Below are 25,844 nucleotides of genomic sequence, written 5' to 3'. Positions count from 1 at the left end.
TTGTATTTTCTCATGACATCATTGTCAGCGTATTCCTCATGGCAGGGTGCATTTCTTCTTCCTCCTGAGCTGCTCTTTTGGGCAGTAATACTGGAAGTGATCATTTAGAGGCTGAAGTAAGTAAGCACGGTGCCTAGAAGAGGCAGAGAGGACAGCAGCCCCCCAGTGGTTATTTTGCAATGCCACACATCAAAATCCTTTCGTTTATCTTCTCACTCCCTTTTCTTTCTACATTTTTCTGGTTGCCAAGACCTGCTCAGGTCAGACAGACAGATGTGAATCAAGAGAGGATAAACCACCTTCCAGCAGCTGAGTCACAATCCACAGAATGACAAACTCACAAAGGAGTCCCAATATCTCTTCCCATCACCTCATTTTTAGTCAAATTAATTGCCCATCAGGAGAGGATTTCTCCTTAACCACAAAGCTTCTCACCTTTGCCAGAATTATATGCCTGGTTGTCCTCAAGCTAGTATTTCTACACTGCCCTCCCCAGTTCCCCACAGGTGTCCTCTCAGAAATTTGACCACCAAAACGTTGCCAAACTCATTAGCACTGAAGAACTTTAAATGAAAACCCCTGATGGTCACATCTGATTACCCACCTCTCCTCTGCCCACTGCCGTATGCGCTGCTGAGCGCTGGGAGAATGAAAGGAGAACCTGTCCATGCTGCGGAAGTGCTGCTTCTCTGGAGACAGTCGCCTTCTCAATTGCTCCAGCTCGTGTTCATACATCAGCCTCTGTCGTTCCAGGGCAGATCTCTTCTCCTCTTCGTGTTGCTGCTCCAGGCTTTGCAAGATGGACTGCATGGGATCTAAGCAGATGTTGAAAAGAAAGAAACTAGAAGTTCTGGGGGGTCAAAGAGCTGGCAGGCATAAAATGAGATGGAAATGGTCCTGTGGTGAATATGGGGTGAGTCAAAGGACTCAGAAAGAAAAGATCTATCATAGAACCATAGAATCACTTGGGTTGGAAGAGTCTTTTAAGATCAACGAGTCCAACCACAGCCTAACCTTGCCTGGCTCACCTCTAGACCAAGTCCTCAAGCACAATATCTAAACGCCTTTTAAATCTCTCTGGGAATGGTGACTCCACCACCTCCCTGGGCAGCCTGTTCCAATGCTGGACAATCCTTTCAGTACAGAAATTCTTCCTGATATCCAACCTAAGTCTCCCCTGGGGCAATATGAAACCATTTCCCCTCATCCTATCGCTTGTCACCTGAGAGAAGATACCAACCCAAACAACCCTGCAACCACCTTGCAGATAGTTTTAGAGAACAATGAGGTCTCCCCTCAGCCTCCTTTTCTCAAGGCTAAGAAGCCCCAGCTCCCTCAGCAACTCCTCACAGGACTTTTGCTCCAGACCCTTCACCAGCTTCATCTCCCTTCTCTGGATGTGCTCCAGCATCTCAACGTCCTTCCTGCAGTGAGGGGCCCAAAACTGGACACAGCACTCGAGGTGCAGTCTCACCAGTGCTGAGCTTTCCCACGTTTTGCAGCAGATAAGCTGTATGACCTTGTGCATGGCACAATTCACTAGTGATTTAGTACTTCCCCATTCTCATGTTAGGGACTGCTGTAACCACTGAAATCCATGGGGAAGAACGTCCTAGAGAGTAAACAGCTAACATGTAAAAGGAGGAAAAGATTACTAAAAAAAGAGAAGCAAGCTGCTGAACTGTGGGGTAAAATAAAACTCTACACAACAGATTGGATGGAAGATTTAAGAGAATTTAGAAACAGGAAAGAGCAAGCAGAAAAAACCTTCCTCCTGCTTCCCCAAAAAAAAGCCATTCTGGGGCAGCTACCCAAGAGCACAGAAACTAAAGACCATGGTTTCAGAGACAGAAATCACTAGTTAATGCCCGAGTGAGATGTAACACAAGAAGTGAAAACACTTGGATTTGAGGCTGCAGTTCCACCAATATTGTAGTTTTGGCTTTTTTCTCCACAGGATCTGCCAAACCAAACATTTGGTGGTTGGTATTTAGCCCCTCAAATGCTAAGATAGTTATGATGTGCAACTCTTCATGGTGACAGGAGATGGGACAAGGGGAAATGGCACAAAGCTCTGCCAGGGCAGGGTCAGATCAGATGGGAGGGCAAAGTTCTTCCCTGAAAGAGTTGTAGGGCTGTGGAACAAGCTGCCCAGGGATGGGGTTGAGTCCCCACCCCTGGGTGTGTTTAACAGCCGGGTAGATGAGGTACTTAGGGATATGGTTTAGCATAGGACAGGAATGGTTGGACTCAATGATCTTAAAGGGCTTTTCCAACCTTGTGATTCTGAGATTCAAAAGAAAAGTTCTCCAAAATTATTCTCCAAGAAGTTATAAGGGGAAAAGTCTGTGGTCAAGAGTCCCTGAAGATGTAATCTCATACTCTGCACCTATTTCCAATAATTTCTGTTGTTCCTTACCATTACTCCCCAGTGCCTTCATAGTGACTTCCATCTGGGCATATTCGTAGCTGAAGTTAATCTCACTCGACACCTCACTGGAATTGTCTCCATCTATGTCCAGCTGCTCAACACTGTTGCTGCACTTCATGGAGTTGTCTTGTTCTTCATCCTCATGATCGACCTTCTTTTTTTTCTTTGGCAAATTCAGCCTTTCCAGAGAGGAAGAATTTAAAGAACCATTAACTGCTCAATTCTGAAACAAAGAGTCACTTTCAAAGACATATATAAGTTACACTGATTATCAAAACCAGTAGGTTTCTCCTTTTCAAAATTGGTTGATACTCCTCATAGCTTCCCCTAGGGTAAATGGGGGAGTTCAAGGCAAACTAGCTAACCCATTGTATGTTCTAACAACAGAGAGCACCTGATCTTGCTAATGATATACTTCAGACATGATTTTTTCTGTCATCCTGTATCTAAATAATTTAGTGGCAAATAATGAAATCACAGAATTCCAGGTTGGAAGAGACCTCAAGGATCATCTGGTCCAACCTTTTCTGGCAAAAGCACAATTCAGACAAGATGGCCCAGCACCCCATCCAGCTGAATCCCAAAACTGTCCATCCAGCTGCTCCCCAGCAAGGTGGCTTCCAGCCTCTGCTGCACTCCTTGGTTATGTTTTCCCAGGTACAAGACCTTGCATGTGTCCTTGTTGAACTTCCTAACATTCTTGCTAGCCCATTTTTTCAGCCTATACAAGTCTTCCTGCAGGGTGGCTCTCCCTTATAAAGTGTTCACTTCCCCACTCAGTTTGGTACCATCCACAAAAATTCATCAGGGTGCACTTGATCCCATCACCCAGATCACTTATGAAGATACTAAACAGCGTTGGGTCCTGTATGGACACCTGTGAGACTCCACTTGTGACACAAACACAGAATTGTAGGGGCTGGAAGGGACCTCAAGAGATCATTTGGTCCAACCTCCAATGGCTTCCAGATTGAAAAACAATTTACCATCATCACCTGTCAGCCAGGTGCCCACCCACCACATGGACCCCTTCTCTCTAGACCATAATGCGTCTTGTCTAGAACATAACACAGAAGTTTCAAATTATCATCTAAATCCACTGATTTTATAGCTCAGACCAACCATGGGAGGGTTTCAAGAAGACAGCCTTCCACAGAAACCTTCTACCAGTGATCCCATCTGATAGAAGAAGTTTGCAGACATGGTTGGAGCTGGAACTCTGAAGAACAGGGAGCCCGTTCACCTTGTAAGACCTGATCACTGCATAGCAAGGGTCAAAAACCTAACACCAAATCTGCAAAATCCAAAAGGCAACTTCTCCAAGTCAAAGCTTGGGCTCAATGTTTTCAACCATGGAAGAGAACGTAGGTAGTAACACGGCAACAAAGCACATTAAAGTTACCAGCTCAAAAATTAAATCTCTTCAGTGAAATAACAGCACCAATAACTGCAGCAAGGTCCTCGTCAGCAAGGTGACAGTCCCTTGAAAATACGAGAAATTCAGTCAACCTGGTGCTCTGAAATCAAAATCATGAGCAGCTGATGTAACATTTAGCAATCAAGAACTGTCAGTCATCAGCCTTGCCTTTATAATCCCAATGAAAAAGAAATCACCTCCTCCTGTAGCTTGAGAGCTCCTCTGACATCTTTCTTTATACCTTAAAATACACAAAAGTCAGAGAAAACTTAGAATTTCTTCAATATCTTTTATACCTGAAGAAGTGGTTGTTTCCCCACAGTATCCTGTCTCCGTGATGTAGCTGGATAGGACACACAACAGCAGAACCATTCACGAATGTCCTGTGAAAAGGCAAAAACCTGAAGCAAACGCAGCAAAAGAAGGTTTCTTTTTAACTCTTTCCAGCACTTTCCTTATTGTAACTTGTTAAGGTAGGAGAACAGATTTATGGATTGCAAACAGGCCCAACTATCCCCATACCTTGTGGTGTTTCCTAAACTTGTCAAACTCAGATTCTTCTGATCACAGAATCATAAGGTTGGAAAAGACCTTTAAGATCATCGAGTCCAACTGTTCCCGTCCTGTGCCAAGTCATATCCCTGAGCAGCTCATCTCCCCAGCTGTTAAACACACCCAGGGGTGGGGACTCAGCCCCCTCCCTGGGCAGCCTGTGCCAGTCCCACAACTCTGCCAGGGAAGAACTTTGCCCTCCCAGCTGAGCTGAACCTGCCCTCGGGCAGCTTCAGCCCATTGCCCCTTGTCCTATCTCCTGTCCCCTGGCTGCAGAGACCATTGCCCACCTCTCTGCACCCTCCTGGCAGGGCAGGGGAGGTGGGGAGAAGGGCTCCCCTCAGCCTCCTCTTCTCCAGGCTCAACACCCCCAGCTCCCTCAGCTGCTCCTCAGAGGATTTGCCCTCCAGCCCCTTCCCCAGCCTGGTTGCCCTTCTCTGCACTCGCTCCAGGACCTCCATGTTCTTCTGATGCTGAGGAGCCCAGAACTGGACCCAGCACTGGAGCTGCAGCCTCCCCAGTGCCCAGCCCAGGGGCACAGTCCCTGCCCTGGCCCTGTGGCCACGCTGGCTCTGACACAAGCCAGGATGCCCTTGGCCTTCCTGGCCCCCCGGGCACACTGCTGGCTCCTGGGCAGTTGCAGTCACCCAACATCCCCAGGTCCTTCTCTCCAGCAGCTCTCCAGCCGCTCTGCATAGAGCCTATAGGGCTGCTTGGGGTCCTTATGTCTCCTTTGTAGGGCTCTGCCCTTGGCCTTGTTAAACCCCAAGCTTACAAAATCCAGCGCTTTTGGACAGACATCATGCCAGCTCTGTCTAGGGAGTATAATTCATCTTAAAAATGAGAGGCTTGAAAAAAGATTATCTCATTGGAAATAAACACTTTTCCCACTACTTTGAAACAGAGATATGAAACAGAAACATTTGAAGAAGACATCAGAGACCTTCACTATAGAAATAGCTTGAAGACAATAAACTGGTCGGAAAAGTAAGAAACTTTTATTTTAGAGTCGCTGTTAAATCGGAAAACACGATCACTCACTGGCTCAAATTTGAAGGGAACCTCAGGGGGTCAAATCTCCTGCTCAAAGCAGGATCAACTACAACTCAGAGCAAAAGTGAAACTTGAATTTTGAGTATCTAGCAACAAGCAACTGGAGATGCTGACAGCGCGTGTCATTTGGTGATCAGCTTGAATATGCCATCTGCTTTTCAAGTGCTGCTACTTAATCAAATAAAGCAACAAACGCTTCAGCAGCTCTTTGCACATCAACAGATTTCCTAGGAAATTAATTCAAAATGTTGATAGCTACATCTCCACAGCTGCAAATCAGGGAGTATCTACTCGCTGGAAGCATACGCAATTTACTCATCCTCTCTTTGAAAGCTTCAACTACAAACACCATCACTGAGAGGAATCTCATTGGAATGAAAGGTACGAGTTGACAACGAAACCAAAATGTCAAAGCTGGATACAAGAAGGAGAATTTTCTTACCTCAGAATTCACAAAATCACAAGGTTGGAAAAGAACTTTAAGATCATCGAGTCCAACCATTCCCATCCTGTGCTAAACCACATCCCTAAGTATCTCATCTACCCTTTCTTTAAACACATCCAGGGAAGGTGACTCAACCCCCTCCCTGGGCAGCCTGTTCCAGGACCCAACAACTCTTCAGCCTTGATATTACAGATGACCATGTTTTCTATGTAATTTTAAATATTTTGCCAGGTTAAAGGAAATGAAGGTCCTGAGAACAGGAATGCACACTTCAGAAAAGAATTTTGCTTTCAAAATATTCAGCTTGTGCACAAAGAATGGCACTGCCTAGTGACTTTTTCCTTGGGAAAAGCCTTATTTCACTTATTTAGGAGATTTTCACACAATCACAACATTAGAAAAGACCTTTAAGATCACATCCAACCGCTCCCATCCTATTCTAACCCATATCTCTCAGTACCTCATCTACCCATCTGTTAAACACACCCAGGGATGATGACCAGAAAAGTTTCTGATCTTAATTATCTTTCTGCACCACTCATCATAAAATCCTAGATATAATTACGATTATCATACAAGTGAAGCTGTATGTTATTCCTTTACCTGGTATTTCTTTGAGGCGTTAAGATAACCTGTCCTTCTGGGGTGATGTCTATAATGCAGTGCTCAGGCAGAATTCCCATTCCACACAGCTGGATATCTTGAGAATTGTCAGAGCCTATTAATGTGTGCTCCTGGGGAAAAATAATTCAGATGTTAGCCATGGATTGCAAGAGTTCACTGACTCTACCTTGTTCATTCTCCTTATGGATATATCATTTAGTTCCAAAATCGGAAAGCTGTTCACAATACTTCCTTGAGAGGGAAAAAGATAATGAAACATTGGAAGGAAACCCTTGCTTTGGCTTACAGCAGCAAGTTGGGAACACACAGGACAAGCACATCAGGTAAATCCAAAGTTGAGGAGGTTTCTATAAATGGATTGTAGAATTCAGTACCTCGAGATGCTGCAGAAGCCAGAAATACAGGGGAGTTCAAAGAGGAATTAGGACAGCTTGACAGTGGTTAGACCCGTGTCTGTTACACAGGTTCCATCTAAATCATAGAACCATCGAATCCCAGAATCTCCTGAGCCGGAAAGGACCCTTAAGGACCATCCAGTCCAGCTCCTGGCTCCACACAGGCCCAGACAAGTCAGACATGGCACTGAGGGCATCGTCCAGACAGTTCTTGGCCTCAGCCCAGCTCGGGGCTGTGACCCCTTCCCTGGGGAGCCTGTGCCAGTGCCCAACCCCCCTCTCAGCACAGAACCTCTTCCTGACACCCAGCCTAAACCTCCCCTGGAGCAGCTTCACGCTGTTCCCTTGGGTTCTGTCCCTGGTCCCCAAAGAGGAGAGAGATCAGTGCTGCCCCTTCACTCCCCTCATCAGGAAGCCACAGACCCCATGAGGCCTCCCCTCAGCCTCCTCTTCTCCAGGCTGAACAACACCAGGGACTTCAGCCTCTCCTCATAAAGTCTTGCCCTCCAGACCCTTCCCCATCCTTGCTGCCTCCTCTTGACACTCTCCAATAGTTTCCTGTCCCCCTTGTACTGTGGTGCCCAAAACCCCCAGGACTCAACACACATGCAGCTCAGCGTTAGACTGCGGGCAAGATTTCTATGCTGGGAAGCAGGAACGTTTCACCTCAGGACTTTACACAAAACAGGTGTAAGTCACTTTCGTGAGAGCCTTACAAAACAGTTCTTGGGCTCCCCAACACAAGGAAGATGTGGGACTGTTGGAGAAGGGTCAGAGGAGCCACGGAGATGCTCAGAGGGCTGGAGCAGCTCCCCTACAAAGAGAGGCTGAGGGAGCTGGGCTGGGTCAGCCTGGAGAAGAGAAGGCTGTGGGGGGACCTCACTGCAGCCTTCCTGTCCCTGAAGGGAGCAGAGGAACAGGAGGGGAATGGGCTTGTTAAAGGGCAGAGACTGGCAGGACAAGGGGGATGGATTAAAGCTAAAGGAATGAAGGTTTAAATTGAATATTAGGGGGAAGTTCTTTCCAGAGAGAGTGGTGAGGGGCTGGAACAGGCTGCCCAGAGAGGTGGTGGGTGCCCCATCCCCGGAGGTTGGTGGCCCTGCCTGAGGCAGGGGATTGGAACTCTGTTATCCTTGGGGTGCCTTCCAACCCAGACCATTCTCTGATTCTCTGAAAGCAGGGATTTCTATACCAAAATTCTCAACCAATAAAGTGAATTTGCATTATTAAAGAAATAATAAAGAAACACTCAATGAAACACACAAAACTCACCCCAGGCAGGGGGATTTCTCTAGAAAAGGAAAGTAGCAGCATACCACCTGTAAGTTTTCTACTGGTACTGATGGGCAAGGCCTATTTTCTGAGCATGCTTTGTCTTGGGTGCACTCTTGTCATGTGTTCACACAATGAGCATCACACAAGTCAGCTCTGCTTCAACAGCTGCTAGTGTCCAGGCTGACTTAGCAGCTCGAGTCACAGTCTGGACACCTATGTACAGGGCACCTGGAAGGGATCCAATTCTTCTTCCCAAACCTCAGGTCAGATCTTTTGCCCTTTTAAATGTTTTTCAGTAGATACAATGTTGAGAAAGTTCTTGCTTCCATTGAGATATCACTGAGCAATGATGACTGATACCAAAGAGGACACCATATCTTCTAAGACTAATCCAAAACCGTCTTTCAGCCCAATTGTGGCTGTTTTGAGAGTTCCTCCACATTTCAAAGAGAAGAGGATGATCTGTTGGGAAGCTCAAACTGCCAATGGTCTTGCACTCCTAAATTCTTCAAGCCTAGATTCTAAAATATGTCTTAAAAAGGGTTGTGTCTTCTCCCAGCCCCAGATAACATCTATGTAGCTCGTTACACCAGAATAAACTGCCCAAATGGTTCAGTGCAGAGTCCAAAAGCCACGTTACATGTTTCATGTTTAACATCAGCAACAGGGACCGTGTATCACCAGAAATGCTAAAAGAGAACAGAACTTGATCTTCACTCCTGGCAAGTTGCAGGAAGAGGAACCAAAATAAATCTCAGAAACTTAAGTCAATGATGTGCCCAAACGAAGAACACTTCTCTGGGTAGAAACTTGTGAAAGGTGGCACAAACCTCCCCCCAGAAGACAGCTTCTAAAAATGAAGACCTCTAAATTTATCTTTTAAAATATCTCAAAACCCATAAAAAACCCCAATTCTTCCTCTGCTATACAGACTTTAAGTTTGAAATAAAAGGTTGCACTCATTTTTAATGAAGCAGGGGATATCAGAGAATGCTTTGGATAAGCAGTTGTTATAACTTGCCCTGAAAATACCTCTGCCAACAGCATTAGAGACCCACTTCTATTTAAAGAAAAATACACAATTATACAGGTATATCAATATTTTTACCTTTAAATAGTAAACCAGAAGTTCGTTGAGAGCTGGATCCGCGTTCAAATTAACCAGGAAGCACTTATTATCCCCAACTTTTATTCCAGAAGACTGAAGAGAGATGCCAAGACTTTCCAATTGTTTCTGACGCTCCTGGAAGACAGTAGCCATCAAAAAATTAAGCTGATTGACACACAGCCCTTCTGAGGTGCTCTCCTATCAGCCAAAGCCACAAGACAAAACGATGGGCAGCTGCTCCTGAAAAGGGTAAGTCCTTCTTCTGCAATAGATTAGACACAGAAGGCCTTAGTTATAGGAAGCTTTGATGGGGATATCTGTAATCTCTCTTGTCCTTCCACGTCTGGTCTTGGAGGGCTACGTGGTACGGTCTCACGCGGTTGCATCGTCCTAGTGAAAAAGGAAAACAGCTGAGAGCAGCACACTACAGCACTGTAGGAGCTTCTCCATGACCTCAGTGGAACAGCCAAGTGACCACAAAGCCGTCTCTAGAGCCCTTTATTTTCCCTTTTGAGCTAAAAAGCAACAAGTTAAGTGAAATCCCTGCCAAGTCAAGCTCCATGTCTATCTTTTATTCCAGAGCAATCCAAATGACAAAAGAAAAACCCCAGCAACCTGCTATTTAAGTAATGCAAATAACACTTCCTGAGGAAGAAGAATAGTCTCATTCTGGATGGTGTTTTGTTCCTGTCAATAGACTTCACAGAATTCAACAACAAAGCATCACTGTGCAAAAAAATGTACATCTTTCAAAGGGAAGTGTTGGAGCAAAGACAAGAGCAGGGAAAGAAGAATGGGAAACATTTCTGGCTGAAGAACAGCAAGGGATTCTTCTATCAAAAACAAAACCTGAGAGAGAAATGCTGAGAATTGTTCCTGGGTTCATCCAGAAATCAGAACAAGCCTATCAACAGCAAACAGAAGTTAAAACTAAATATGCTGGGCCTCTTGTAGAATTACTATGGGGAAGCAGAGACTGAGGAGGGTAAAACAAGTGAGTAAAAAGATACTAGAGACCTGCATCACCTTCCCATGATGTTGAGACTTAACACAAACCGCCCCAACTAATTACCAGACATTATATAGTAATAATGCAGGGGTTTTTATTAAGTTTCTGACCTTTACCTACCACTCTGCTTTGTATTTACAAACTCAGCATGTTTTACCTACCATTCAGTGTAATTCTCTGTTCAGTGCTGGTCTACTCAGGATTAAAATAGAAAAGAACTTGATTTTTTTCTACCCTGTCTTCCCCCAACCTTACAAAACCAACACAATGTCCCTGTAAGGAAAAGTAGTGTGTGTATGTGAGGGGGAGGGAAACCCAACAAAGAACAGAGGGAAAACTGCAGCGTGATGTCAAAGATCTCTCTTCCGATCATCAGTGCCAGGCTCCGACGTTCACATAATTCCTTATTATGCACAGAGATAAAGAACATGTTGCCCAAAGGAGGACTTGACCCACAGTCCAAATCTCCCGGGATTAACTTCAAGAAAATGAGCCAGGTTTTGTTAACCTTTCCTCAAAAGCTAACGTTAATTACCTAACATTTAAAACAACACTACAAGAATGTCAAATTCTCATTGAAAACGTGAAAAATTGCCTCCTCACAAAGTCCTTAGGTCTCTGAAGCATTACAAGAGCTGAAGGGGGAGGAAGGGGGGGTCATTTTGACCACTGCTTGTAAATATAACTTGTCCATGCATAGGAGTGCAAGAGCAGCTTGCCTCCTTCATCCCACGTGCTATGACTACTCCATCACTACAAACCACCTCTTTAATGACCCTCATTCTTTATGAGGAGTCATCTTTTCCTCAAAGATTTACAACTACCACTCCATCCTACCTGCCCACCCTGGTGACAGTTCACAGACAGCTGTTGGTGGATCACAGAATGACTAGGTTGGAAAAGATCTTTAAGATCACTGAGTCCAACCATACCCACCCTCTACTAACCCATATCCCTGAGCAACTCATCTCCCCATCTTTTAAATCCATCCCCAGGGGTGGGGACTCAGCCCCCTCCCTGGGAAGCCTGTGCCACAGACCCACAACTCTGCCAGGGAAGAACTTTGCCCTCCCAGCTGAGCTGACCTTGCCCTGGGGCAGCTTGAGCCCACTGCCCCTTGGCCCATCTCCTTTCCCCTGGCTGAAGAGACCATCGCCCACCTCTCTGCACCCTCCTGGCAGGGCAGTGGAGGTGGGGAGAAGGGCTCCCCTCAGCCTCCTCTTCTCCAGGCTCAATACCCCCAGCTCCCTCAGCTGCTCCTCAGAGGATTTGCCCTCCAGCCCCTTCCCCAGCCTGGTTGACCTTCTCTGGACACACTCCAGTAACGCTGGCCAGGAGGAAAAGCACTTGATGGGGGCATGATATAAATACCACTACTCCAATTTTTCAACATCCTTGCACACTCAGGGTTTCTATTCCTAGAAATTATTAGGATGGCTAAAAGCAGAAATCATAACAACAACAATAATAATAATTATTATTATTGGATATTCCAACCCAAGGTCAGCACAGTCTGTTCTGACTGCACTCCGGATATAATCCCATGTTTAACGCTCTCAACGCCCCATCCATCATCACAAACAACAATTTTACTGTCTGAAGAATGGAAAATCCCTGTAATCCTCTCATCCATGAGTATTTCTTTTTTAAAAATATCATCTCCTTTTCCATACAGTGGCAATAATAAATTGGAACAGCAATCTGGGCAGCACCCAGCTATCACAGGAATTAAGCGCGGCTTTTCAGGAGGGCCATAAGCTTGACCTACTTCCCCATAAACACGGTGAGAGATTTGGACAATCTCTGTGAGCTGACAAAGGCAACAAACCTGTTTTTCAGTAAAAAAAAATGGAGGGGATGGAAAAAAGAAAACAGCCAACCTGTGCTATCTCCTCAGTTTTCCTTAATTTTTCTTCCCAGGTCACAGTCATTTCCTGAATCAACTTCTCCGATTCTTCCAGCCGTTCCTTTAATTCTGGGGATTTCATGGCCTGATGGAATCAAATGAAACAAGAAAACCAGTCATGCTTTGCTGCTTTTTTTTCGGCGCCGCTGTCACACAGATTGCGGGGAGAAGGAACCTCAGCTTTACTCATTTCACAGAATCACAGGATCGTAGGGGTTGGAAGGGACCTCCAGAGCCCATGGGGTCCAACCCCCTTCCAAAGCAGGGTCCCTAGGACAGGGTAGTGTCCAGATGGGACTGGAATCTCTCCAGAGAAGGAGACTCCACACTCCCTGGGCAGCCTGTCCCAGGGCTCCCTCACCCTCACCAGGAAGAAGTTCTTCTGTGTATTGGTGGGAAACTCCCTGTGCTCCAGCTTGAGCCCATCGCCCCTTGTCCTGTCCCCACAGACACTGAGAAGAGGCTGCCCATGTCCCCCTGTGTCCCACCCTTCAGATATTGATAACCATTGATCAGATTCCCTCTAAGTCATCTTTTCTCAAGGCTAAACAGCCCCAGATCATTCATCCTTCCTTCCCCAGGAATACTTACCAGTAAGCAAAGGGGTTTGTAAAATGCACATAGCATAGAAGCAGAGAACCCATCAGAAATTTAGCTTAATTACTTTCAAATACACATGCTAAAGCAGGGCTTGTGTACATCAATGCCAACTACTTACTTGATACTGGCAGATCTGCACAAAGACACTCAAATGCCAACTAATTGCATTTCTATACCAATACAAGGATCCCAAACAGTTCATATCTAAACCAACCTTCTTTCTCAAGATAGTACTTATCTGGCTACCCACCAATCACCTTTTTCAAAGGGCAGAGACTGGCAGGACAAGGGGGATGGAGTGAAGCTGGAGGAGGGAAGGGTGAGATGGGATATCAGGGGGAAGTTCTTTACAGAGAGAGTGGTGAGGGGCTGGAACAGGCTGCCCAGAGAGGCGGTGGGTGCCCCATCCCTGGGGGTGTTCAAGGCCAGGTTGGATGGAGCCCTGGGCAACTTTGTGTAGCTCCAGGCCTGGAGGTTGGTGTCCCTGCCTGTGGCAGGGGGTTGGAACACTGCGATCCTTGGGGTCCCTTCCAACCCAGACCAGTCTGTGATTCTATGATACGCATTTTACAAACCAGATATCAAAAGAAGCCTTACGATGTGCTTCCAGACACTAGAATTCAATTTTCTTGCTAATCCAGCACAACTCTAATTTTCTGTGAAATAGTCAAAAGTCCACTTTCCATCAAAGGATTAATTTTTGAATAAGAAGTTACCCCAGCTGCCCCCATCAGTCACACTAAAAACTGAAAGGACATCAACATTTTTATACTACATTTATTTACCTTCCTCCAGTTTCAGTACTTACATATTCCTCCTCAAACTGATGGGTGACCTCATCAATGTCTATAAATATGTAAATGGTGTGAGTCAGGAGGACAGAGCCAGGCTTTTCACTGTGATGTCCAATGACAGGACATGCTGGATCATGGGAGGTTCCATGTGAACATATGGAAAAACTTTCTCACTTGGAGGGTGGCAGAGCCCTGGGACAGGGTGCCCAGAGAGCTTGTGAAGTCTCTTTCTCTGGAGACATTCAAACCCACCTGGACGTGTTCCTGTGTGATCTAACATAGCTGATCCTGCTCTGGCAGGGGGTTTGGACTATATGGTCTTTTTAGGTCCCTTCCAACCCCCATCATTCTGTAATTCCTCTACTGCTTTTCAAAGGAAGCCTGTGGCCTTCCTTGCATCATTATTTTATTACTGCTAATGAGATGAAAACTCTTTTGGCTGGTAGGTATTCATGCAATCCCAATTAAATAATGCAAGCATCATTCTCCATCAGATATTCCCTTAACCACAAAACCAAAACTCCTCACAGGAATCCAAGTCAGAGTGGCCCCATTACACTGCAGTTTCTTCAAGAAACGGAGCAACTGCCAGGAGTGGAAAATCCTGTTTGAAGACAGGAGTTTCCTCTGCCTCAAGACACAACAGTCTAGGAACTGTCAGCTTCTGTGTGGTCTTTTCCTGGTTGAATATCTCAAATACCTAAATACAGGGTAAAAGGGAGCCTGGAATGGTCCTCTGACTACTACCCACCGCTGCTCCTCCATGTGGGTGGTGACGAAGCTGCAACATGTAGTACAAGAATGATAAAAAGAGACTTTAGGTCTTGGGGTGGTTACTGAGGGGATGGAGAGCAGGTTATTTTTAACTCGCTCCTTGCAGCTCTGGGCAGCGACACTGGGAGGATCAGACTGACACAGCCCAGACAGGCTGCAATCCCCAGCATGACGACAGGCTGGGTGGAGAATGGACAGAAAGCAGCCCTGAGGGGAAGGACTTGGGGGTGTTGCTTGATGTAAAGCTCAACATGAGCAGGCAGCGTGTGCTGGCAGCCCCAAAAGCCCCCACATCCTGGGCTGCATCCCCAGCAGTGAGACCAGCAGGACTGGGAAAAGGGAATTTCTGCCCCTGTGCTCTGCGACACAGACATCCCCCCACCCCGGCAGAGCTGCCTCCAGCTGGCTCAGTCTGGAGAAGAGAAGGCTGCTGCTGGGGAGAGCTCCCAGCCCCTTCCCATCCCTCAAGGGGTTCCAGGAAAGCTGGAGAGGGGCTGGTGCACAGGGCAGGAAGGGCCAGGCCCAGGGGAACGGCCTTCAGCCACAGGAGGGCAGCTGGAGAGGGACTGGGAGGCAGAAATCCTTCCTGGACAGGGGGGAGGCCCTGGCACAGGGTGCCCAGAGAAGCTGGGGCTGTCCCTGGATCCCTGGCAGGGTTCAAGGCCAGGTTGGATGGGGCTTGGGGCACCCTGGGCTGGGAGGGGTGTCCCTGTCTGTGGCAGGAGGTTGAAACTAGATGATCTTAGATGCTCCTTCCAAGGCAAGGAAGGTCTATGAATTCCTCACATAATGGAAAGTGAAGCCAAGGCAATTTCCAGAACAAAGATAAAACATGATCAGTGCAAAGGCACTGGACACTACAGAGCAGGACAAGAAGATGAAGCTCAGTTACTCTCAAGGGTTCTGTCTTGTCTGTCTCTTTATTTGGACATGGGGCAAAATTACTCAACATTTTCACATGCTTCAACTGTGAAATGAGCTAAGTAAATCTCCTCACTCCCTACAATTCTCATAAGAGCAACAGATATGTGGGCCCAGATTCACACCAGACTAAAGGCATGAAGATCTGCTGAAAGCAGCTTACGTTTCCAGCTTAGGAAAGTCAAGCTTGTGTTCTTTTGCCCTGGTGAGACCACACCTGAAATACTGTGTCCAGTGCTGGGCCCCTCAGCTCCAGAAGGACACAAAACTCCTTGGAAGAGCCCAGTGCAGGGACACCAAGGTGATGGAGGGAGTGGAACCCCTTTCTCATGAGGAGAGGCTGAGGGAGCTGGGCCTCTTTAGCCTGGAGAAGAGGAGGCTGAGGGGTGACCTCATCAATGTCTACCAGTATGTAAAGTGTGAGAGTCAGGAGGCTGGAGCCAGGCTCTGCTCAGGGGTGGCAGCCACAGGACAAGGGGCAGTGTGTGCAGCTGGAGCAGAGGAAGCTCCATGGGAATGTCAGGAGGAACTTTGTCCCTGTGAGGGTGACAGAGCCCTGGGACAGGCTGCCCAGAGAGGTTGCGGAGTCTCTTCTCTGGAGACATTCAAACCTGCATGGACACATTCCTGTATGATTTAGTCTGGGTGCTCCTGCTCTGGCAGGGGGATTGGATTAGATGATATTCCGAGGTCCTTTCCAACTCCTAACATTCTGTGTGATTCTGTGTCTTGACACAGACAAATTAAAAGATGGGTTATTAATTTCAATAGAAAATATCAAATTGTGTGAATTCACAAAGAAAAGGGGGAAAAAAAGAAGATAATGCCGCATTCTTCTGGGGTAGGGGAGGAAGTTAACTGTCAAGTCCTACTCTGCCTTGGCTGTTTAGGAGAGAAAAGGCTACAGACACCAGAAGGGAAAAAAAAATCCCACCAACCCACAACTTGGTAACCTCTGTATTTGGAAATGAGCTTTGCAAATGTAAGCTGTAAGACCTGGTCAAGGTTTTTGTTCACTTAAAAAGTCATTCATGTACAGTTGTGTACGAACAATTAGGTGGGCTACAAAAGTAATAAACTGACAGGACAATGACTGTGGGTTTTGACCCCCTTAATAGCAAATTATACTCTTTTTTCCATGCTCCTTGCAATGCCACTGAGATGACAGCTAGGGTGGGATCCCAACACTTGGGAAAGGAAACATCTATTACTTCATATTTAGGAAACGTTACTTCATTATTTTGGAATTAATGCTCACACATGAAACAAATCAGGAGCACGTGCTTCTCTCTGATAGTGCCTGGGGTTCATATTTTAGAAGAATTTTTAGATATTTAAGTTGCAATACCTTAGAGAAACATGAATGTTTACTGGACACTTAGCAGCTCAAATGAGAAGAGAGCAAAATTCCCCCCTGTGATTTCTATTACCCCAGGCAGCAGTCCCTGCACACCTCATGAGGCAAATGCTGCAATCAGGATATTTCTGAGTTGCAAAACAGACGGGTTACATCACAGCTGCTGGGCCCCGTTTGAGAACCGAACTCAGAATGATGAAATTTCTTGGCCTTTACCTAATATTTAGACCACATTCCCTTCACTGTTTCATCACTAGGTTGGAAAAGACCTTTAAGATCATCAAGTCCAACCGTCCCTGTCCTATGCTGACCCAGATCTCTCAGCACCTCATCTCCCCTCTGTTAAACACCCACAGGGGTGGGGACTCAGCCCCTCCCTGGGCAGCCTGTGCCACAGCCCCACAACTTTGCCAGGGAAGAACTTTGCCCTCCCAGCTGAGCTGACCCTGCCCTGGGGCAGCTTGAGCCCATTGCCCCTTGTCCTATCTCCTGCTACTTGGCTGGAGAGACCATCACCCACCTCTCTACAATCTCCTTTCAGGTAGTTGTAAATGGTGATAAGGTCTGCCCTCAGCCTCCTCTTCTCCAGGCTGAACCCCCCCAGCTCCCTCAGCTGCTCCTCAGAGGATTTGCCCTCCAGCCCCTTCCCCAGCTTGGTTGCCCTTCTCTGGACACACTCCAGAACCTTAATGTCTATCTGATGGTGAGAAGCCCAGAACTGGGCTCACTGAGGTAGATATTCGTAATACCTTCTAACACCTGGAAGAGATTCCCTTTAGAGCAGTGAAAGCTTGCAAGCAAACATTATTTACCTGACTTCACTACTGCAGGACATCGCAACACTGAGTTCTTAAAACTCAGAGGCAAACCTCTGCCTAAGAGCTTGCAGTTTTGAAGACCTCATCCCTAGTCCTGCCTCCATGCCCTCTTTCTTTTGATCTGTATTCTAGCAATAAAACCAAGTTTGCTCAACAGGGTGTTCAAACCCTGGCTAGCACCTCAAGTTATCACCCAGATTTCAAGACTGACATGCAGGAAAATGGGAAAGAGGTGACGTATCAAGGGAGATTTCTCATTGATAGTGTGTAATAATTCTTTGTGGTGCTCGTTTTCCAAAGCCAGGTGAGAAAGTCCTGACAATGGTCAAGTCAAGACAAGAATTTAGTACCTCTGCTTTCGTGAGCTGTTCCCTCAGCTTCTCCACTTCCTCCCGGAGCTCCCGGATAATGCGAGCGTTGGGGTCTTCGTTCACCACAGCGTGATTAACGATGTTCTTGGCCCGATCCGCGTACCTCAGTGTTGAAAGGGTCTCGTCGTAGTTGTCTGCTGCTGGGCTTACTGTGGCTACCATGGCAGTCTTGCTGTTACCACCGAGGCTATCCTGGAAAGTGGCAGAGGTTATAAAATTAAAGCAGAAGGTTCTCTTTGTTTATCCAGGCAATGAATAATAACCTAGGGTTGGGAGTAGATGGGGGCAACTAGTAACAGAAACAGTCACATCAGAGCTCCTCCCTTTGAGGAGCTGCATAAATCAAGGAAAATTGTTATTTAAGGTTTATTTATTTGTTTTCTTTAAAGCACATTTAGGAAAAGACTCATTCAGAATGAGTTTTAGTTTAAAGAGGACTGAGAACGCTCCATTTTGGGGCTGCAAGGGCTTTTAAGGTCTACTCCTATGTTTTCTCCTTAGGTTTATAAACAGGAAACAGAAGCACTTTCAGCATTAGACTTCTCACACATCACTGAAGGGACTCAGGAAAGCTCATGATGAATTCAGAATATCTTATTTTAAAGACTCAAATATGTACTTAATTTAAATGACTTAAAGATCTCCTCATAAATAATATTGTTCATTTACTCTTATAAACATTTGAGAGCGAGGCCCTTGCCTTCCTCCCCCCCCACACTTTCACAGCTCATCAATCTCAATCAAGATATGTCAGAAATGACTCTTTTGGAATATGGTTGACAGAGAAGGGCGTGAAACCCCATTCCTGCTTTCACTGATCACCAAATTGTGGTTTACAATTCTGGCCAGTCTAAAAGCCAAACCATTTTGCTTTAAATTCTGCAGCAAATCTTTTTCTTTTGGTGGTTGTGGGGTTTGGTTTTTTACTTTTCCTCCCCCCAACCCCATATATCCCTTTCAGAGATGAACCCTGCTATTAACTTTCATCTTCAATCACCCACAAAATGTAGGTCAGGCATCCCCATTAGAACAATCTGACCACATTAGCTGCTTGTCGAACCGTTTCAATTACAAAGCACACACAGACACGCGTAGCTTTCCCCAGCAATCATTAAAACACCCCTTCAAGTATTTCCTTAAGACTTTCTTTTTTTCTTCTGCATGATGCCTAAACCAATTTGACAGCAGTCTGGGCTGCTTCAGTAGTGGGACAAGCGCTGACCACACCGACTGATGTCGCTTCACTGTTGTGTCGGTCTCTTCCATCTCTGGTCGTGCAAGAGGGATATCAGCTCGTTGGGTAGAGATTATAATTCATTTGCATAGTGTTTTTCTGGGCTCCTCAACATAAGAAGGACATGGAGGTCCTTGAGTGAGTCCAGAGAAGGGCAACCAGGCTGGGGAAGGGGCTGGAGGGCAAATCCTCTGAGGAGCAGCTGAGGGAGCTGGGGGTGTTGAGCCTGGAGAAGAGGAGGCTGGGGGAAGACCTAATCCCTGCCTACAGCTACCTGAAGGGAGGTGGTAGAGAGGTGGGCGATGGTCTCTGCAGCCAGGGGACAGGAGATGGAACAAGGGGTAATGGGCTCAAGCTGTGCCACAGCAGGGTTAGCTCAGATGGGAGGGAAAAGTTCATCCCTGAAAGAGTTGTGGGGCTGTGGCACAGGCTGCCCAGGGAGGGGGTTGAGTCCCTGCCCCTGGATGTGTTTAAAAAAAGGGTAGATGAGTTACTTAGAGATATGGTTTAGCATAGGACAGGAACGGTTGGACTTGATGATCTTAAAGGTCTTTTCCAACCTTGTGATTCTATGTTCAGCAGAGTGAGATGTGCCCGCACGGTTAGCACTCCCAGGTAAGCGTATTCCTTAAGGGAAGTTTGATCTCGTGAGGTCAGTTTAGCATGGGGATGGATTGCCTGCAGCTGGGGTGGACTCTGCTCAGGGGAGGTTTTAATACCAGGGAAGAAAAATATGTGACATGGGAGTAAGTTAGAGCCTGCTTTTAGTGGGAGTAAGGATTTCCCACCGTTCCTGAGGAAAAAAAAACCCAACCTAAATGACTTTTAAAAATACCTAAGGACCAGCAAAGCTTCTGGGGCTGCACCAAGTGACATCTAAAGGTCTCGTTCCCACCTGCCTTTGTCCAAATCCACTGAAAAGCAGAGATTCCACTGGTACCAGCATGGATTTTTTTCTCATCTGAAGAGCTGCCAACACTTACTCCAAAACAAGCCTTGGGACGACTCTAACACCCCCACACACGTCTCTCCAAAGCATCTACTGAAAACTTTACAAAGTCTAACAAGAGCACATGACTCATTCGAGGGGATTTCTGGCTCTACAGAAGCCAGAACCTTTTCATTTGTCAACTGTTTTCAAAAATTAGGGTTGACGCTCTTCTACCGCAACCCCCGCTCTGCAGAAAGGAGTTTCTCAGGGTGTCAGCCAGGTACTCTGCTTCCAAACCAAACCTTCACAGTTTGCACTTTGGGGACTTCTTTTATTACACTAATTAGCTCCAAAATAGGATCAATTCATTATTTGAATTGTCACTGCGCTGTCCAGGGAGCCAAGGCGGCTGTTACAGTGATACACCGCAACCCACCAAACACCCATTAAGAGCTGGGTACAGCTCCCTGCTCATTGTAGCTATTCAAGCCCAATGCCAGACTGGCCAGTAACGTTTTATGAATAAAACCGTGGCACTGATTTCACTGGTTTCTTTAAATTAAAGCAAGAAAAGCAGATGAATACTAAGCCAGCTTCTCATTAGCGAAGACAGAGCCTGCAAATTGCTCTGGAAAGGCAGAGCTTGCATGTAATAGAGATATCCAGAGTGGAAATAAAGAAGTGGAGTTATTTTGAAGACTAGCCCAGTCTCCTCTAGCACTAGATTACTGTGAAAATAACTTCATGTAAAGATCAAAAATGACATTTTTAATAGCAGCCAGCAGTGAAACACACAGGGCTTCTGAACGAAATGGAGAACAAGATGTTTGTGCCAATATAATTTGATCAAAACCAAGAAGTTAAAAGCACTGCCAAGCCACTTTGCTTCCGACACATAACCTGATACCACTCTTCAAACCTCCTTCTGCAACAATATTTTTCACCTGGTCATTTAGTCTGAAGATCCTCAACAAAACTAAACAAAGCTTGTTAGATCCTGAGGTCTCCTGAACTCTGACAGCTTCTCAGGTTTGTGGGGAGACCCTACATGAGAGGTATTCCTGGTGTTAGAATACATATACTCTGCTTTGGCATCACAATTAGAAGTTGAAAGCTAGAGGGAAAGTTAGCCCACCATCTCCTGGCTTTGACAAACAGGCCTCTCTAAGTATACGAATCCCTCTTTTGATCTTTAATTTTAAAAAAGCCTTTACATTTTACCCTTCCAAAATAAACCTTCTCCTTCATTGAGCTTGTTTGTATAAAAAACCCACCAAAAACAACCCTTGAAAAGCCCCAAACCCTTTTGTTTGCCCTTAACATAGTTGGATGTTAAAGACACAAAGAAGGTTTGCTTGAAAGAAGGCAGAACAAAAGCCCACTTCTATTTATGAGCTAAAGCGAGCGCTGTGCACGGCCATCGTCACTGCAGCTACAATGGCCCAGACAGGTGCTAAACAGGAATTTCAGCCTTCTTGCTGGACTTGTTTAGAAACAGAACAGCATAACTAATTCTAACAACGATGCTAGAAAGCCGTTAGGAAAGTTTCCACTCTGCTTGCTCACGCTATTCCAGGCACATCAGGAACCCAAGCACACATGCCATGGGAGAGCAAACCCAAGCAAGGCGTGTGTTGATTTTGTTCCCATCTCTGGAGAGCCAAAAAGCACTTGTTTAATTAGAGTAAAACTCAGTGTAAATACACAGCAGCAAATATGTATTTAACAACTACAAAAGTCTTAGGGCAAGGAACACCGGTGAACAAGGAGATATTTTACTGTAGAAAAGCACAGACACTGCTTCTGAGTTTTATGTAGGCCTCAGTTTTATGTAGGCCTCATGATGGTACTACTGACCTTGTGACTGTATTATTTGCTCCTCAGCGGTCTCTGATGGGTCAGGCAGTGTTTAATATCTTTCTTAATGATAGTGACAGTGGGATTGAGTGCACCTTCAGCAAGTTTGCTGATGACACCAAGCTGAGTGGTGAAGTTAATGTGCTGGAGGGATGGGCTGCCATCCAGAGGGACCTGAACAGGCTGGAGAAGTGGCCAAGGGGAACCTCATGAGGTTCAACAAAGCCAAGTGCAGGGGTCTACGCCTGAGTCAGGAGAATCCCTGTTATCCATATAGGTCAGGAGATGATGGGATGGAGAGCAGACCTGAAGGAAAAGGACTTGGGGGTAGCCATGGATGAGAAGCTGGACATGAGCCACCAATGTGCATCTGCAGCCCACAAGGCCAGCCCCATCCTGGGCTGCATCTCCAGCAGTGTGGGCAGCAGATGAGAGAGGGGATTCTGCCCCCCTGCGCTGCTCTGGGCAGGTCTCACCTGCAGTGCTGGGTCCAGCTCTGGAGTCCTCAGCACAATGACATGGACCTCTTGGAGCGTATCCAGAGGAGGCCACAAAAATGATCCGAGGGCTGGAGCAGCTCTGCTGTGAAGCCAGGCTGGGAGAGCTGGGCTGGTTCAGCCTGGAAAGAGAAGGCTCCACAGGGGACCTTAGAGCAGCCTTCGAGTCCAGCAGAAATCTGGATGATGACTACACTTAAAAGTCAAACCCATGCTCCCAATGTTATTCTGTCATCAGACCACCATGCTTTGAAAGCCACTGTATGTGAGAAGCAGGAAGAACACCAAAAACAAAAGCTTGCCTTTGAATTCAACATACGTGAAAGTCATATATTTACCAATTAGTTTTCTCATTTAGCCCTTACAGCTCTTCATGCAAGTGCCCTCATGGTACAGACTTCCTCCCCTCCCCAAAGACCAGAGTCTTATGCAGCACAGAAATGGGTTTAACCTTTCATTTCACATGAATATGATGTATGAACCCTTCTCATCCAATTCATTCCGATCCCCAGATTGTAACTGGGCTAACGCTCCCCAATTACACTCTGCTGACAAAAGCAGAGCACATCAAGAAACACATTTATACAGTTAGATAAAGGTAATAGCTCTAATGAAAATCATCAAAGCTAACGATGGTGTGCATTAATGAAATCAGTCCCAAGGTTGTGCATGGAGCCATATGAAAAGTGATCTGTAAAAGAAAATGTTTTTTAAGAAAGTTTACAGAATCACAAGGTTGGAAAAGACCTTTAAGATCACTGAGTCCAATCGTCCCTGTCCTGTGCTGACCCAGATCTGTAAGTACCTCATCTACCTGTCTGTTAAACACACCCAGGGCTGGGGACTCAGCCCCCTCCCTGGGCAGCCTGTGCCACAGCCCCACAACCCTGCCAGGGAAGAACTTTTTCCTCACATCTGCTCTGATCCTGCCCTGGTGCAACTTGAGGTCTTTCCCCTTGTCCTATCACTGTCACCTGGCTGAAGAGACCATTGCCCACCTCTTTGCACCCTCCTGGCAGGTCAGTGGAGGCGGCGAGAAGGTCTCCTCTCAGCCTCCTCTTCTCCAGGCTAAACATCCCCAGCTCCTTATTCTTTAGGCAATTACAGGTCAGCAGAAGACAGGGAACATATTTAGTCTGTATAGAGATATGTGTGGCTTCAAGCCAGCTAGTCCTCCAAAGACATTTAACATCAAAACCAGCAAACAAGGTAAAAGAAGAGTGGTGAATTTCACTGAACAGGACTCTTCTCCCATTTTCCTCCCTTTGATTAAGAAAATGAGATCACAGTACTTACTTTAAGTAACCAAGTGAGCACAGAATCACGATAAGGAACGAATTTGTTCTTGTTCTTGCCAGCAGCTTGATCAGCCAGGGCAGAAATAACCAGCCCAAGAGTCGTGAGCGATCTGCGTATAGAACACAAGAAGCCATGAACAAGTGTAAATATCCCTAAGTCAAATATACATTTAGACAGTAACTTTAAAAGAGCTCTGAGGAAAATGATTCTTGTACAGTTTTGGCAACTCTTCTCCCAAAAAAGCTCCGCTCCTTGTTTTCAGCCTTAATCACATCTTCACAAAGCAGTTATGTGGTAGGTGCAGGAACACAAGTACAGAGCAAACACCACCACCAATCCTTTTCAACAGGCAGATGTCTCATTCAAACATTGAAAACTATTGTACGCCGAAGGGAAGCAGAGAGAAGGGAAGATGAAAACAAGAGCTTCTACCAATTTTACCCTACTATACAAGTATGCTGCATTTAGCAGTCATGGTTGTACTGATAAAAAAAGGAAAAGAAATAATCACAGAGTCCTACTTGTTAATGTTGCTGCCTTCTTTCAGCCTGTCTCCTGCAGCGCCGGTCTTGGTTGCTCTCTCGCTCCCTGCTAAGTCCACCAGACTCAGCTTGCCCACCTTCTCACCTGAGGTCTGCAGAAGGAACCAGAAAACAGCTATGGTTAGTTCATTCAAATTAAGTTACATGGTTTGTTGTATTTCCTATCAAGAATCAAGCTTCTTTTCCTGGTGTACACCCTCTGCAGCTGTTCTACCACCTCTGGAAGGGATCAGGCTTGAACAGCATCCTGTTCACATGCTAGCTGGTGCTTCAGAAACATTGGGAGGAGTTGGGTGTGTTTAGCTTAGAGAATAGAAGGCTCCAGGGGGACCTTACAGTGGCCTTCCAGTCCCTGAAAGGTGCCTGTAGGAAAGCTGGGGAAGAACTGTTCCCCAGGGCATGGAGCAACAGGACAAGGGGGGATGGTTTTAAACTCAAAAAGGGGAGATTTAGGTTGGGTGTCAGGAAAAAGTTCTTCCCTTTGAGGGTGGTGGGTCACTGGCACAGGTTGCCCAGAGAGGTGGTGGAGGCTCCATCCCTGGAGGCATTCAAGGTCAGGCTGGATGGGGCTCTGAGCACCCTGCTCTAGTGAAGATGTCCCTGCTCACTGCAGAGGGTAGGACTAGATGGGCTTTGAAGGTCCCTTCCAACCTTACACACTCTATGATTATGTGATTTGAAGTGAAGTCAAATCTTCAAGCGATCTTGTAAATCTCCAGTGGAGAGGTACATGGGGCACATCAGCATAATGTTAAACCAAGAAAAATCCTGAGGCAGGAGTCACAAAGACACAGATGGGGTTTACAATTCCACTTTGGAAACACTTTCCTAAAACTCTCTGATCTTATACTGGTTTTTTTCTGTTTTCAGAGACTAAAACTCAACATGTGAAAAAGCCCATTATCATTTATTAAAATTCTCCTTCTCTGGGGATATTCCAGCCCCATCTGGACACCGACCTGTGAGCCCTGTCCTAGGGACCCTGCTTGGGCAGGGGGTTGGACCCGATGAGCTCTGGAGATCCCTTCCAACCCCTACCAGTCTGTGATTCTGTGATTGCAACTGCAAAGCCTCCTGTATCTTTTACAGCCTGCTAGAAAGCATTCCAAGCCAGGCGAGTATTTAAACTCTAACACAGATTTGTTACAAATCCTTTCCTCTCTTTTGACCCAAAATGACATTCTGAAACCCTCCATGAATTGTGGCCATCAATTTGAAGAGCCTTTGAGAACAGTTTGCTGCTCACATCATGCTCCTCTGTAGCATCTCAGACTTTAGCATCTGAGTCACAAACTGCTACGTCCCCCTAAATGAGCAGAACAATTAGGATCAATATGCTTTCAAAAAATGTTTACTCTAAGCCTCTCAAACTGTTGCATGATCACCAGACCGTACTGAAACATTCAATTTCCAGGACTGAAAGGATCAGCAGATGGGAAAACAGAGACATCTGTTCCAGGAACTCACACAGAGGTCACTGGAAGATGGAGAAGAGGCAGACAATCAGAATTGTAACTTTGCATCCAGGCTGACCATTGACCACCAAAAGATACATAAGGGAAGTATGCAGTAAAGCCACAGCAAAACCACAGTGATGAACTACAGTAAATCAGAGAGTTTAGCACAATACAACT

At 46.1% G+C, this 25,844-nt stretch overlaps 1 protein-coding gene across 1 annotated transcript in view; it reads right to left on the bottom strand.

The window, feature by feature from the left end:
• Positions 1 to 25,844, bottom strand: part of KIF13B (kinesin family member 13B) — a gene marked incomplete at its 5' end in the record, with an annotated part of 153,814 nt that overhangs the window by 59,416 nt on the left and 68,554 nt on the right. Inside the window, 9 exons of the mRNA XM_084261969.1 lie at positions 605 to 815; positions 2,420 to 2,610; positions 4,145 to 4,231; positions 6,502 to 6,632; positions 9,301 to 9,435; positions 12,190 to 12,300; positions 17,830 to 18,042; positions 23,666 to 23,777; positions 24,190 to 24,302. Of these exons, the coding sequence (XP_084118095.1) occupies positions 605 to 815; positions 2,420 to 2,610; positions 4,145 to 4,231; positions 6,502 to 6,632; positions 9,301 to 9,435; positions 12,190 to 12,300; positions 17,830 to 18,042; positions 23,666 to 23,777; positions 24,190 to 24,302 (1,304 nt within the window). The remainder of the gene's footprint in view (positions 1 to 604; positions 816 to 2,419; positions 2,611 to 4,144; positions 4,232 to 6,501; positions 6,633 to 9,300; positions 9,436 to 12,189; positions 12,301 to 17,829; positions 18,043 to 23,665; positions 23,778 to 24,189; positions 24,303 to 25,844) is intronic.

Source organism: Gallinula chloropus, assembly GCF_964237585.1.
Source record: "Gallinula chloropus genome assembly, chromosome: 3".
Classification (NCBI taxonomy): domain Eukaryota; kingdom Metazoa; phylum Chordata; class Aves; order Gruiformes; family Rallidae; genus Gallinula; species Gallinula chloropus.
This window is presented reverse-complemented; position numbering and strand designations above follow the sequence as displayed.